The following is a 15745-nucleotide window of genomic DNA, read 5'->3' as shown; positions in this document are numbered from 1 at the left end:
AGACCTCTGGAGAAATAGAGACCTTTCTGTCTCCTCGCTGATGCCACCCCCTCTCCCCACCTCTCACCCCAATTAAAATGACAGGATAGTTCAGAAGGAGACACCATTATAAGGCACTTAGTTCCTAATCTTGGCTTCCTCTCTACCTTGCAAAAGTCATTTTTTAAAATATATTTTTATTGATTTCATAGAGGAACAGAGAGGGAGAGAGAGATTAAGATAGAAAAAACATGTAATTTAAGTTTTATGTTTCAACTAGTGACCTGGTGCACAAAATTCGTGCACCTTAAAGGGGGAATAATTAGAGGAAATAATTTAATATTGCTATTTGCCCTTTCTCTATAATAGAAGTGTCAGAGACGAAAGAAAATTAGTGAAATGTATATGAAAACCTTCCTCCTGTCAGAGTCTGGGGCTCACCACGGGACCCAGAGTCAAGTCCCTGCCCACCCACATGCACCTCAAAATGGTGTGAGACCCAGACCCAGCCGGCCCCCCCACATTGGACTAGGTCCAGACCCGGCCAGTCCCACCCTTGTCAAGCCCTGCCTGACAGGGGGCGTAGCCTCAGGTCCCCTGGCCCAGCGCCAGGATGGGGGGCGTGGCCTGAGGTCCCCCAGCCCAGACCAGGACGGGGGGGCATGCCTTGAGGTCCTCCATCAAGCCCCGCCAGGTGGGGGACACGGCCTGAGATCCCCTGTCAAGCCCCGCTGGGTGGGGGGCATGGCCTGAGGTCCCCCATCAAACCCTGCCAGGCGGGGGGGGTACAGCCTCAGGTCCCCCTGGCCCAGCACCGGGAGGGGGGCGCAGCCTGAGGTCCCTGTCAAGCTCCATGGGGGCGGGGGAGGGTGTAGCCTCAGGTCCCTGCTGATTGCTCGTTAAGGCTCCTTATGGGAACTTGGCCTCACCTGTGGGTGCAAACATCTTTGTGACAGAGTGATGGTCAATTTGCATATTCCCTCTTTATTAGATAGGATTTGAATACTCAAAAGAACCTATAAACACTGTCCTCCATCAATATTAAAAAATGAGAGGTGTGCCGAAACCGGTTTGGCTCAGTGGTAGAGCGTCAGCCTGCGGACTGAAAGGTCCCAGGTTCGATTCCGGTCAAGGGCATGTACTTTGGTTGCGGGCATGTCCCCAGTGGGGGGTGTGCAGGAGGCAGCTGGTCGATGTTTCTCTCTCATCGATGTTTCTAACTCTCTATCCCTCTCCCTTCCTCTCTGTAAAAAATCAATAAAATATATTTAAAAAAAAAAAAAATGAGAGGTGAGGTTTGACAACCTGGCCTGCAGGGATCAGGCTGGAACTGGCAATCCAACATCTCCTGAGAGGTCCTGGAGTGTGAGAGGGCACTCTGCAAAGTTGTTGTCGCTCGGCAGCTCCTGCATTGTCTGTCCCCTGGTGGTCAGTGCATGTCATAGCTACCGGCCAGTCACTTAGGCTTATATCCTATATAATCCTATATAATAATCCTATATAATAAAGAGATATTGTGCAAATTGACCATCACTCCAACACACAAGATGGCCTCCCCCATGAAGCCAAAGATGGCTGCCACAAGATGGCCAGCAGGGGAGGGCAGTTGTGGGTGATCAGGCCAGCAGGGGAGGGCAGTTGGGAGGGACCAGGCCTGCAAGGGAGGGCAGTTGCGGGCTATCAGGCCTGCAGGGGAGGGCAGTTAGGGGTGACTGGGCTAGCAGAGGAGGGCAGTTGGGGCCAACCAGGCCTGCAGGGGAGGGCAGTTGCAGGGGACCCAGGCCTGCAGGGGAGGTCAGTTGGGAGGACCAGGCGTGCAGGGGAGGGCAGCTGGGGGGAACCAGGCCTGCAGCGGAGGGCAATTAGGGGTGACCAGGCCTGCAGGGGAGGGCAGTTGGGGGGACCAGGTCTGCAGGGGAGGGCAGTTGGGGGGACCAGGCCTGCAGCGGAGGGCAGTTAGGGGTGACCAGGCCTGCAGGGGAGGGCAGTTGGGGGGAACCAGGTCTGCAGGGGAGGGCAGTTGGGGGCGACCAGGCCTGCAGGGGAGGACAGTTAGGGGCAACCAGGCTGGCAGGGGAGGGCAGTTGGGGGTGACCAGGTTGGCAGGGGAGGGCAGTTAGGGGCAATCGGGCCGGCAGGGGAGCTGTTAGGTGTCGATCAGGCTGGTAGGGGAGTGGTTAGGGGGTGATCAGGCTGGCAGGTAGAAGCAGTTAGAGGCAATCAGGCAGGCAGGCAGGCAGGTGAGCAGTTGGGAGCCAGCAGTCCTGGATTGTGAGAGGGATGTCCAACTGCCCGTTTAGTCAGACATCCCTCGAGGGGTCCCAGATTGGTGAGGGTAAAGGCTGGGCTGAGGGACACACTCCACCCTCCCCATGCATGAATTTCATGCACCTGGCCTCTAATCTATATATATATAAATATTTATGCACTGGTAGGGTCCCTAGTGGCTGCTGGCTGGGGCCTCCCTCCCTTCCCCCGGCCGGCCCCGCCCCTGGACAAACACCCAGTGGAGGGGACAATTTGCATACTATGCTTTTATTATATAGGCTATTTACAAAGATTAATTCTATAATCTATGCAGTATAGCCCAAATATTTTTGGAATATTGCAATATTTATAAATATAAGTGATATTTTTGCATATTCTAAACATTTCAGCAGATACTTAATTTTTTATCAATATCCATCAACAATGAACTTGAAAGACAAAACTAAAGGATTTAACATTGCCGGTTAGTATATCACTTTCATGAATCCTCATATGATAAAACCTCAATCCATATCATCTTTGAACTATAAGATATTTACTAGTATATCTTATCTCTTTGACATATATACAAACCCACATAATACCCTTCCAGTGTTATTAGTTTTTTTTTTTCTTCAAATGCTGGTTTAGTAGAATAAGTAAAAATACACAGTTTTACTTATTTGTTTTAATCAGGTCTAAATCACAATGAGAAAACTTGCTAAATGAGGCACAATCTTGTCTTGTGATTTGAATATCATTAAGAGTTATTAAATTTCTACTAAGTTTTCATGGTTCTAAATCTAATTGTTTCATAGATACTTGTGTAGAGCTAACTTTGTATTAGGCACTGGCACGATTGCCTTAAACTTTATAATCACTGAATTGCTCCGATAGGGGCTTAATCACAAGGAACAACAACAGCCTGTAATTATTGGAATCGAGAGTCTAGGTCAGTGGTTGGCAAACTCATTAGTCAACAGAGAGGCAAACTGCGGCTCACTGGCTTAAGGGAAGTTTTATAAACCTATTTTCTTTCAAACTGTCCAAAATAGATAAAATATCTAAGACTATCAGATGCCATTCCTTGCTTCTCACAACACTTGCTACTTGTTAATTATGCCTCTAAACAGTTAGGAATTCTTAGTCCCTTACTTAAATTACACTTTTCTATTTCGTTCTTTTTCTTGGCTTCTTTTTTTCTTCTTTCTCCCTCCTGTATATAAACTTGACAGCATTTCATTCTTCCTTTGTAATAGAAATACCTTATTCATTCATTTTGCTAATATTTTTCCCTTTTATTGAATTTACTGGAGTGACACTGGTTAACAAAATTATACAGGTTTCAGGTGCACTATTCTACAATACATCATCTGTACACTGTATTCCGTGCTCAACCCTCCAAGTCCATCCTTCACCATTTATCCCCCCCACCCTCCTCCACCTGTATTTTGCAGTCAGATTACATAGTGTGTCCATCTTACCTAATAATAGACAAACATGTAAATGGACCATACCTCCGCTACACCACCAGCCAATCAGGAGTGATATACAAATTAACCCAACAAAGATGGCTGTTAATTTGCATACACAGGCATCGAGTGATGGGGGCAGAATGCTTGCGTCGTTGCTATGGCGATGATGCAGGCATTCTGCCCCACCCCCGGTCTCTTTAGGGCCTCTGGGCAGCGTGGGAAGGCAGGGCTGGAGCAGGAAGAGGTGGCTCCCGGAGCCGAAAGAGGCAGCTCCGGGGCCTGAGTGGAAAGGGGCTGGGCCGGAGTGGAAAGGTGGTGCCAACAGCCAGGGAAAGGAAAGCCCATTCTAGCACGAATCTTCGTGCATCGGGCTTCTAGTTTATTAATAAAACGTGTAGTGCCCTAGCTGGTTTGGCTCAGTGGATAGAGCATCAGCCTGCAGACTTAGGGGTCCTGGGTTCAATTCTGGTCAAGGGCACATGCCCAGGTTTTGGGCTCCATCCCCAATGGGGGGCCTGCAGGAGGCTGCTGATCGATGATTCTCTCATCATTGATGTTTCTATCTCTCTTTCTCCCTCTCCCTTCCTCTCTGAAACCAATAAAAATATATTTTAAAAAAATGTACTGCATTTGGAGATATATCATATTAGTTTAAAAAATGTTTTACAAGCCCCGGCCAGGTATCTCAGCTGGTTAGAGCATCATTCTAATACTCTAAGGTTGAGGGTTTGATCCCCAATCAGGGTACATATATTTCTCTGTTTTCTCCCCACTCCGTTCTTCTCTCTCAAAAATCAGTAAATTTTAAAAAAATGTTTTACAAGAATTTTATTATTATATGCTATTCTTTAGGCTTATTAATATATTTATGGGGTTCTTTTTCAACTTCCACCCCACTTCATTGTTAAAATCTGAGTGCCCTGTATCCTCTATCTGTGCTTTAATATGTTTCCCTCCTATACTCTGTAATATTCCTCTTCTCTATTCCACAGAAACTCCTCTGAGAATACCAGTGACCTCCTGTTATTCAAATTCAAAGATTATTTGTCAGTTCTATTTCCTTTTGACCTTTCGATTACATCTATTGCTATCAATCTTGGTTCTTAACACTTTCTAACACTGACTTCCCAGATACTATGATTTCTCAGTTTTCTCACTTCTCCTGACCATTTGTCTTCATAACTAACCTATTTTGGGGGAGGAGGCAATATTCAGTCTTTTTAAAATATATATATTTTTGTTTATTTCAGAGAGGAAGGGGGGGGGGGAGAGAGAGAGAGAGAGAGAGAGAGAGAGAGAAATAGATAGATCAATGATAAGAGAGAATCATTAGCCTCCTGCACGCCCCACACTGGGGATCGAGCCCACAACCCAGGCATATACCCTGAATGGGTTAATAGGTCCACCACTGAGCCATGCCAACCAGGCAATATTCAGTCTTTATTCAACAATTTTTCCTCTCTTTATATGTTCTCTTAGGGGAATATATCCACTCGTAAGTTCCCAATGATCAGGTCCGTGCATGCAATTCCTAAATAATCATTTTAACCTTAGTTCTGTCAATAGCCTCTTCTTTTAAATGCTTTTAAAATTTTTCTTAAGTTGTCTTCAATACTTTATCCAAAAGCCTCCATAATTTACTCATCTTTCCAGCATAAGCCAGGATTTTTCCTAAGTTTCTGGCTGCCATCCTCACTATTTCTCAGATCTCTGAATATTTCTCAATTCCTTAAACTTTCTTCTAATAGTTAATTAAAACCAGATTCCTTCTACCTTTTCTCTCACATATGCATCTTCTTCCTCATTTCTATATCCAAGATTATAAGGTATCTTAATGCAACTCTGTTCTTTTTCCTTTATTTTTTTAATGTGGTTAAATATATATATAACATAAAGTTGACCATTTTAACCATTTTCAAGTGTACAGTTCTATGGCACTAAGAATATTCATGATGTTGTGCAACCATCACCACCATCAATCTCCAGTGTTTTTTTTTTATCTTTCCAAACTGAAACTCTGTATTATTAAACAGTAATATCCTATCTCTTTTTCCTTTTTAAAACTCCTTCTAGTTCTATTATAATTCTTCCAAGATTTTGCCTTTCCCCTTTATAAATATCTAATATTGTTCTTTATTATTTATCAGATGAAAAGCAATAATTATTCTTTGAATGCAGTAGTTACTTAAAAATGTTGCTTACGGCAGTGTACTAATGCTGATACTATAAGAGTCATTTAGTCAGACATACTTCTATAAAATAATTCTGGGTTAGTATATTTTTAAAACTCTGTGGCATAAGTTTCAATACTAGAAATAAAAAGTTCCAAAGTTCCAATAATACTATGATTCTACTACAGTTCCTGCAATTTGCAGAAAAACACCTCAACTGAGTACTCTGTACTTCCAATTAACTAAAAAATATACTTCCAAATAATAAATGACAGACCTCTGGTTAATCTAAATAATTAATTTCATCATATTTTAGAATTATAAACTATTGTTAAATGCTTACTGTTTTTAAACCAAAAATTTCAACCCTACTATTAATCTGTTTTTATGAAATAGTTCCATTTCATAAATTTGTCCAATGGTGATTCAATTTTCTGTTTTCCCTTTTTCTATATTTTTAATAGTGTTATTCCTATAAAATAGAGACCATTTATATCAAATCATTTTGTACCCCATGTAGTTAAGATTCTATATGACAATTATGACAGTGATGTAAAAAATACTAACAAAAGGAGAAAACATAAACTCATCTGGTTATTTCAAGTATGCTTCAAACAAAGCATAGCATTCACATTAGATTAATGTTCTTTCATTGAAAGGATGAAGGAAAGTAGGAAGACAAGAAGAGAGAATAAAAGAAAAGAAAGATAGAAAGGAAAAAGTGTTTCAGTGGTTAATTCATTGCTTCTAATTCCTTATTGAGTCAATTTAGGACACAATGTAAGTGTACCTAGCTTATCAAATGCTCTGAGGGTGCATAAGGAAATTTTGACTGCTAAGGCAATCAGAGACCAAACTAAATATGGTTAGATAAAGCTATTGTGAGCAATTAATTAAATTGCACTCAATGCAAACATGGAGTCCTTTTAACATGTTTTTCCTTCTGGCTAATAATGTTTCTGAACACTAGATGGCACTAAACTAAAGGTTTAAATGAAAGTAAAAATCTGTAATACCATCAACAATAAAAATATTAAAGAGAAAGTAAAAACATAAAGTTGACTTTTTTTAATATAGGTAGAAAAAGCAGATATAACTGCTTTGCACAAAATTCATATATCAATTTTTGATAGATCTCTTACCAGGGAAGAGGTCTGTACATCTCATAAATATCTCCCAATAGATTAGTCCAAGAGCATACATGTCTACTTGTTTCAAAGCTGATTCACAGTCCCTCAGGTTCACAGCTCCTTCTAGAACTTCTGGTGCCATATATCTGATTGTACCAACCTGAAAAATTAGAGCAACATTTTTCGGAATGAGAATGAAGGGCATACATTAGACAGAAATTATACATCAATTTCATATCAACAAGACGTTAATAAGTTATTGTACCCTAACTATGTTACTGAAACTGTTCATACCTGATTTTTTAATCTACAAAATGCCCTTGAATAATTAAACTGTGGTCAATACATCCTATTGAACAGAATCAATAAAAATGAGCTAGATCTTCCATTGCATATCAACATTAAAAAAAAAAACACCTTTAAGACACAGTAAGAAAAATGCAAAACAATATGTATACCACTTAATGTTTTTAAAGTCACAAAAAATATAAATGTATGTACAGACCTGTATATGTAAATGCAGAGAAAAAGGCCACAGAAGGATATGCTCCACACTGTAACAGTGATTTATCAGAAGGTGACTAGGTCCTGTCTCACCTTGATAATTTTACTCCTACTTCAAAAATCAGTTCCTACAAACTTCTTCCTACTGCTTATAAAAAATGAATTTGAATGGCAGATAAAGTCATAATAATTTATTATTATGACTTCCATAATAAATTGATGAACTCTATGCAGTGTCTTTGGTATTTCTTAATTTTGTAATTTCTAAAATGCTATAATTGGTGGAATCCTATATAATGAAAGGCTAATATGCAAATAGACCGAACGGCAGAACAACTAGAACAACCGAACAACCGGTTGCTATGACGTGTGCTGACCACCAGGGGACGTGCGCAGAACATGATGGGCGTCAGCTATGGTGGAGCAGGTGAGCAGGGGCACCAGACCAAGGTGGGGCACTGGTCACTACCATCAGGGTGAGCCTCTAGTGGTTACTGAAAATTCTTTGCTCCCGTGTGCCATGGTCCCGCCTGGCACTTGCACCTGCTGCTGGTGCCGGCCCCAATCGCTCCATGCCTTCATTGGGTGCGAGCGGGGCCGGCAACATCAGCACGTGGGAGCAGCAGCGGCAGAAGCAGGGCTGCCGGCAGAGAGGGGAACAGGGGCCACAGCAGGAGGGGCCGGGCAGGGGCACAGAGGATGGGCCAAGACCCACACCTGTGCCTACCGCAGCCTCGCGGCCCACAGTTCCTTTTCAGGTGCACAAATTCATGCACTGGGCCCCTAGTATAAGGATAATTATCACAAGTAGTTATCAAGGTAGTGAATTCTTAAATGCAATTCATAATGTTTTCAAAGTATGCTCGTATGATTGTTCTTGTATACACGCACCTCACTTATGGCTGCATTATCTTCTTCTCCTGGGCGTACCAGTCTATTTCCAGTCAGCCTCATGGACAACCCAAAGTCACTAATAACACAAGTTCCATCATTTTTCACCAGGACATTTCTGCTGTTTAAATCTCGATGGGAAATTGCAGGTTTATAATGATCTGTTTGGATAATTTCAAATATTCATTAATGCTTAAATAGCACTATTGGACATAAAATGAGTATGAAGTAACAGGGACTACAACATAACTATAAAAGGTAGTGTTTTTTTTTCTACCTGTTAATTTTCTAATAACAAAAAAGAATGTAAGAAATCAAAATTTTAACTCAAAATCATTGCTATTTTCAGTTATATTTTACAACATAACTCCTGTTGTATGTGTAATTAAGTTTTAAACTTCAACTGTAAGTAATAGCCAACATGCTGTTGCTTCTAATTTTAACACATACTTGTTTTTTTTCTCTTCATTTTAGGGCAGTGATTTTTAACCTTTTTCATCTTATGCACACATATACTGATTACTAAAATTCTGTGGCATACCCAAAAAATATATATTTTTGCCAATCTGACTCCAAAAAATTTGGAGTATAATTTTTATTCATGCGCACTGGATGGCTATTGTGTTGGCTATTATTTTTTTTTATTTGACAATCTAAGGAAAAAGAGGTCAGTGTCCTTGACTAAATAGTAAGGTATTGCATGTTTTAAAAATTCTTACGGTACACTGATTGAAAATTGCTATTGTAGGGTAGCAAAAGGAGGCAATAGAAAAAGGGATATTTGGTAAAACAACAACAAAAAAAGGTCAACACATCTAAAACAATAAAAAACTGACATGCCTCCAAAATTTGTATATGTACCTCACACTTTTCTCGTATGGCTTAACAGACCAAACCTGTGATAGAATATCCCAGTTCTGCCCTGAGGTTTAGCCATGTCTCTAAGTCTACCTCAGTTCTTCAAATCAAACTAGAAGCAGTTTTACAACAGACTGGGAGAACAAGTGGTGAAGCTGCTATTTCTCAGCAAGTTATGAAAACCTGTTTTCTGATTTTACAGAGAAACAAAGCACTGTTATGCTTATTCATTGTTTATCACTATACTATATGTTCCATGGCAGAAAGAACATGTTTTTCCTTATTTCAAAAGGCCTGACACAGAGAAAATGTTTGCGGACTGAAAGAATATATCTAACCTAAGCCCCTCATCAGAAACACCACATATTTTTTTTCCTTCTCTGTAAGAAAACTTTGTGTGTGTGTGTGTGTGTGTGTGTGTGTGTGTGTATGTATGTGTGTGTGTGTGTGTGTGTATATATATATATATATATATATATATATATATATGACCACAGCTCTTGAAATGAAAAACATTCTATAGCACAATTTTTTAAATTTAAAATAACTCACTAGGTATCCAAAGAATACAGTGATCCAAACAAAGTCAATGATGTTTACTGAATGTTTATATTGAGAACCAAATAGACTTAGTATTTATATTTATTACTCTCATTAACAAGTACTAGATTGAACTTTCATCAACAATGAAACTACAGAGGATACTGATATATATATTAAGCAACAGCACAATTGGAAGAAAAAATGGTAGTTACAAAGTTTATCAGAAAGTTGTTTTCTTTCTCATTTTCTCCCCTTCTCACTGCCTGGACCCACCTTCCAAAGCTTCTACTAATACGGCTCAACTCAACCCCCAAAAGAGCTTCATTTCTTATTCTGAATAAAAACAACGTAAGTCTATGTGTATAATCTCAAGCTTATTATTTATGTAAGAAAATTTATAGACATTGGAAAATGTTTATATACTAATAATACCAAATCAACACATAAACTAAAAGATCTTACACATTAAATCAGATTAAGAATAGGGAGAATGTGCAATGACTCAGTGAGACAGCCAGAGGGGGAAATTGGGTAATACTTTGTTAGTATTAAAAAAATTTTTTTAAAGAAAACAAGAGAGACGAACAAAGGAGGAAACAGGGGAAAGAAGAGAAGAGAAAATATGAAACAAGACAGCATTCATCACCAATGCAAAGGGTAAACTATAGACTGTCCTTTTCATCCTTTTTTTTTTTGCCTTTAAAGATACTCTCAGTATTCATTTTAATCTTTTTTATTTGGGGTGGGGGGAGTGTTACACAGAAAGGAACAGAACATACAATGATTTTTCCCTGGACGGTAGCACTGCACCAGACAAATATCGCAAAGGAAAGCAGGGACATAATATTAATTATGATTTTTTTAAAAACCTGAATGAAAAATAGTGTTTCTGTGGATATTTATACAAAGTCAGACAGACATATAGACAGAGAACAAGCACACAAAGGACATGGAAGGATATACATAAATAATAGTAATAGTAATTTTAATAGTAATTTTCTGGTTAGGTTTGAGTGATCTATATATGTTCATTCTTAGATTTTTTTATGATGTTATGTTTGATATTATTACTAGAAAAAAATTCATAGGGAGAACCAATTACAAATAAATAGGTTCAACAACTTATTCTGAAGCAAAAAACAGCTGAATGAATAACAATAGTATTATTCTTCATTACAAAATTTCTAAACAGCAAAGTTATATTTGAAAATACTGGGAAGAACAGAGTTCTTGGGGTGGGGGAGGGGGCATTTGAAATTACCTTTTAAATGTTTTGAAATAGTCGCCCTAGCCAGTTTGGCTCAGTGGATAGAGTGTCGGCCTGCAGACTAATGGGTCCCAGGTTCGATTCTGGCCAAGGGCACATGCCTGGGTTGCGGGCTCAATCCCTCCCAGTGGGGGACGTGCAGGAGGAAGCCAATCAATGATTCTCATCATTGATGTTTCTATCTCTCTATCTCTCTCCCTCTCTGAAATCAATAAAATATATATATATAAAAATAAATGTTTTGAAATAATATAGTATAGTTGGACTATTTTTAAAATAATAGGTAAAATCGTAAGTTCACACAGCTACCATACTTTCTTGCAATAGCATATACATCTATATTCATTCTTAAAAAAAGGTTAACTAGTGAAAATATTAAGTAATGTTTAAGACTAAGATATGCACTTAAATAAAACTCTTACTTGATGGCAATCCTTTTCAGCCCATGTTTGACGTGAAACCTTGCTGAATTAGGCAAGCCTTGACAAGGGGGTGAGGAAGATATTTCAAGTTCTGTGCTAAGCCAGCTTATTAAAGGAGCTATATTTATTTTTAACTCTTAACAATATTTAAGAGTAAGGAAACACAGTCCAAATGGCTAACGTGCTAAAGCACTAAAGTGAGTGAGTGCATCAAGTTGCTGACACAGGTAATAACACTGGTCAATTCCGTATTCAGGAAAAGCAAGATGTCAAGATAAATGAACTGCTAAATTATTCAGGAGAAATTATTTATATATGAAGCAGCAGCTAGAAAAGCCGACCCATGCTATTATACAATGGAACAAAGATCTAAGAAATTGATACATTAAGAATTCTCTTCACTACAGAGGTCAGAGAAACTGAAAAAACAATGTTCTAGGCTGTATTATGACAGGAAAATGCTATAAGGGATGAAAGCTTGAGAAAGCACAAAGATTTTCGCAGCAAAGCTAATTTAGAGGTGCCTATGATATGAGGTGTATTTTGAAACAAAGTCAGAAAGCAAATGTATTTTTTTTATTTTAAAATATTTTTTTATTGATTTCAGAGAGGAAAGGAGAGGGAAAGACAGACAAAACATCAATGATGAGAGAGAATCATTGATCAGCTGCCTCCTACATGCTCCACACTGGGGATTGAGCCCACAACCCGAGCACGTGCCCTGACCGGGAATCAAACTATGACCTCCTGGTTCACAGGTCTGTGGTCAACCACTGAGCCACGCCGGCTGGGCAGCAAATGTATTAAAGAACATTTTTTAAAGTATGCCTATACGGGTATCTTTGCAGGGACAGTGTTCAGAGCTTTAATCAAATTCTCAATGGTATCCATGACCCCTCTAGAGTCTTGAAATTCTTTCTCTCATTCTTCCTATTAGATTTAAAATACAGTTCTCACGTCAGATCTTTCAAATGGCTGGCTAATAAATCTGCTATATATAAAATATACTTTCACTTTGAAGATATGAATAAAATTTCCCTTTAATTTTGACTCCACATGAGTATCATTCATCTTCTATTCATTGTCTTACCTCCTCGTGGTAATTCTGTATGAAGATAAGCCAGTCCTCTAGTCACAGAATGAGCCAGACGGCAAGAGCTTACCCAATCACTTGTATGGAGACTAAGATACTTGCATAGAGATCCCTATTTAGAAGACAAAATAAAATTTAAAAAAGAGAAAAAAAAAACTGCAATTAATTTACTTGATTAGAAGATAAGTTAGAAGTCTTATAAAGGATTTGGATAGGTTAGGATTCCATGGATATCTAATAAATTATGGCATTTCAGAATCTTGAAGGAGTAAGACATTTCCTTGGGTAGAGAGAAAGAAAGAAAAGAATTTAAACATTATCAATACTGATTTTTCCAATATTTAAAATTATGAAGTTATTTCATTTTAAATACTTCTTTGATTTCAAATTAAGATAGAAAATGAGTCTTTTCGAGTCTTTCTTTACACTATACCTCTTATCAGTACAAATACAAATTATATTGTTATGTTTTACAAATAGAAAATCGGAGATTTTTGTAAATATGTATGTGCCAGTGCTACTCAAAGTGCTCATCCACAGGCTCTTTATTACCAACCAGCCTGGGATAAGGAGCTTGCACCAGCATGAATGTCAATCAAAGCACTGCTTCCTTCATCAAGAAAGTCTTGTGGAGGGGTGAGAGGGTCGGGGGAGGGAAGGGATGGGGAGATGAGGGGGTACTAAACAGTTAACTAGTGACTATACAGCTAACTAGTGACAGTTAATTCACATTCTGTGTGAGATCCTTATCTCATTGCAGACCCTTAGTAACCAGTTTGCAAACTAGGAATGTTCTACTGAATATCTGATTGACTGCTCATATAAATCTCAGTTTATTTGAATGAAGAACTTACATTGGGATAGTACTCCATCACAAGCAAATACTCCATGCGTCCATCTGCAGTGACTCTCTCATCTCCAACTATAAAACGAGCAATGTTGTCATGTTCCATCAAAGGCACTCTGTAAATGTTCTTCTCGTTGATAAAATTTTGACGGTTTGTGAAGGAAAACATTTTTACAGCAACTGGACGCTCATCTAAGGAACCTTTATATACTGCTCCATATCGACCCCGGCCAATCAGCTGCAAATTTGTTTTGAAGCAAGCAAGGTATTAATTCAAATCACAACAGAACAATCAAACTTACTAAATAAAGTGTAAATCCATAAGTGTGCCACAGCTCTCTATTGCTTAAAGGTTAAATTATGCCATTGTCAAGGAACTAATCAAGTCCACATTTTATATGGCTCAGGAAGCAACTACTAGACCCAGCCTTCCCAAAGACAGCAACAATAAACTCTGAAAAAAAATTTAAAAAGAAACTAAAAGTGCTGGAGAATGAAGAAAAGGAGCTAGATAGTGAGGGGAGTCAACACTTATAAGAAAGGAATGGCACGTTACCCGCTTTTACAGCTCTTAGCCTGAGAGTAGGCTGTGCATTGGAGCTAAAAACAGAATAGAAAATCCATAATCTTTCTGACCCCAGGAACCAGAGGACAGAATTTGGAGTAATCACGGCTGCTGAAGAGTGAGGGGAGAATTTCAGAAAGGAGAATCAGAGAGGGGGAAATGGAGTGAATGCATGGGACAAATTCCTGCTAAAGACAAAGTAACTGATCTGAGATTTGAGCTTCCATCTGAGAAGAGTTTGCAGTGTGTCCAACCAAGATAACTGCCTACTAAAACAAACACTTGACAGTAAACACACTTCAGAAGAATCTAAACATAGGGTCTGTACCATATTCATATTCACAATATCCACGATATAAAATTAAAAGTTACTTAATACACAAACAACCAGCAAAATGCAACCTGTTCTCTTCATTTTTTGGCTTCTGGGGATTTCTCTCACTTTTTTATTGAAAAAGGTTAGGGATTTACTACCATCACTTTAAGGGTATTTGTTATATTTCACTCACTGTTTCTAAGTTAAAATTTAACAAACAAATAGACTGTTCTTAGAAAGGTTTATCAATATCTGGTTAAATCAGCAATGTTTGGGAGTGTTTCTTTTACTCAGTCCAGGATAAAATCCTATGGTTTAAATAAGTATTTTTTTTTCAATGTAGTAAATTGGACATCTAATTATAATACATTTATTAGCCACACTTATTTCTTTTGTGAATTGGTAGTTCATTTCTTTTGTCCATTTTTAAATTATTTCTTCATATTGATTTATACTAGCTCTGTATCAATTCTTTGTTTCTATGTTGAAATACGTTTTTTGTATCTGGCTTTTAACTTTGTTTGTTATATTTTTCTCCCAAATGAAAGGTTCTTTTTTTTATTTTCTTAATAAATCTTTATTGTTCAGATTATTACAGTTGTTCCTCTTTTTTCCCCCCATAGCTCCCCTCCACCCGGATCCCACCCCACCCTCTGCCCTTCCCCCCACCACTGTCCTCTCATCCATAGGTGTAAGATTTTTGTCCAGTCTCTTCCCAAACCCCCCTCACCCCCTTCCCCCGAGAATTGTCAGTCCACTCCCTTTCTATGCCCCTGATTCTATTACATTCACCAGTTTATTCTGTTCATCAGATTTCTTATTCACTTGATTTTTAGAATCACTTGTTGATAGATATGTATTTGTTGTTCATAATTTTTTTAAAAATATATTTTATTGATTTTTTTACAGAGAGGAAGGAAGAGGGATAGATAGTCAGAAACATCGATGAGAGAGAAACATCGATCAGCTGCCTCCTGCACACCTCCTACTGGGGATGTGCCCACAACCAAGTTACATGCCCTTGACCGGAATCGAACCTGGGACCTTTCAGTCCGCAGGCCAACGCTCTGTCCACTGAGCCAAACCGGTTTTGGCTGTTGTTCATAATTTTTATCTTTACCTTTTTCTTCTTCTTCCTCTTCTTACAGAATACCTTTCAGCATTTCATATAATACTGGTTTGGCAGTGATGAACTTTTTTTTTTTTTTTTAATATATTTTATTGATTTTTTACAGAGAGGAAGGGAGAGGGATAGAGAGTTAGAAACATCGATGAGAGAGAAACATCGATCAGCTGCCTACTGCACACCCCCTACTGGGGACATGCCCGCAACCAAGGTACATGCCCTTGACCGGAATTGAACCTGGGACCTTTCAGTCCGCAGGCCGAAGCTCTACCACTGAGCCAAACCGGTTTCAGCAGTGATGAACTTCTTTA

General features: G+C 38.9%; 1 protein-coding gene across 1 annotated transcript in view; it reads right to left on the bottom strand.

Moving 5' to 3' along the window:
- Window positions 1–15745, bottom strand: part of BMPR2 (bone morphogenetic protein receptor type 2) — a 113303-nt gene that overhangs the window by 13504 nt on the left and 84054 nt on the right. The window contains exons 6-9 of the mRNA XM_080669734.1: window positions 13435–13665; window positions 12578–12692; window positions 8398–8558; window positions 7015–7162 (exon numbers count right to left, since the gene is read on the bottom strand). Of these exons, the coding sequence (XP_080525860.1) occupies window positions 7015–7162; window positions 8398–8558; window positions 12578–12692; window positions 13435–13665 (655 nt within the window). The remainder of the gene's footprint in view (window positions 1–7014; window positions 7163–8397; window positions 8559–12577; window positions 12693–13434; window positions 13666–15745) is intronic.

This window comes from Plecotus auritus (genome assembly GCF_963455305.1).
Source record: "Plecotus auritus genome assembly, chromosome: 5".
Lineage (NCBI taxonomy): Eukaryota > Metazoa > Chordata > Mammalia > Chiroptera > Vespertilionidae > Plecotus > Plecotus auritus.
The sequence above is the reverse complement of the archived record's forward strand: the minus strand, read 5'-3'. Positions and strand labels throughout refer to the sequence as shown.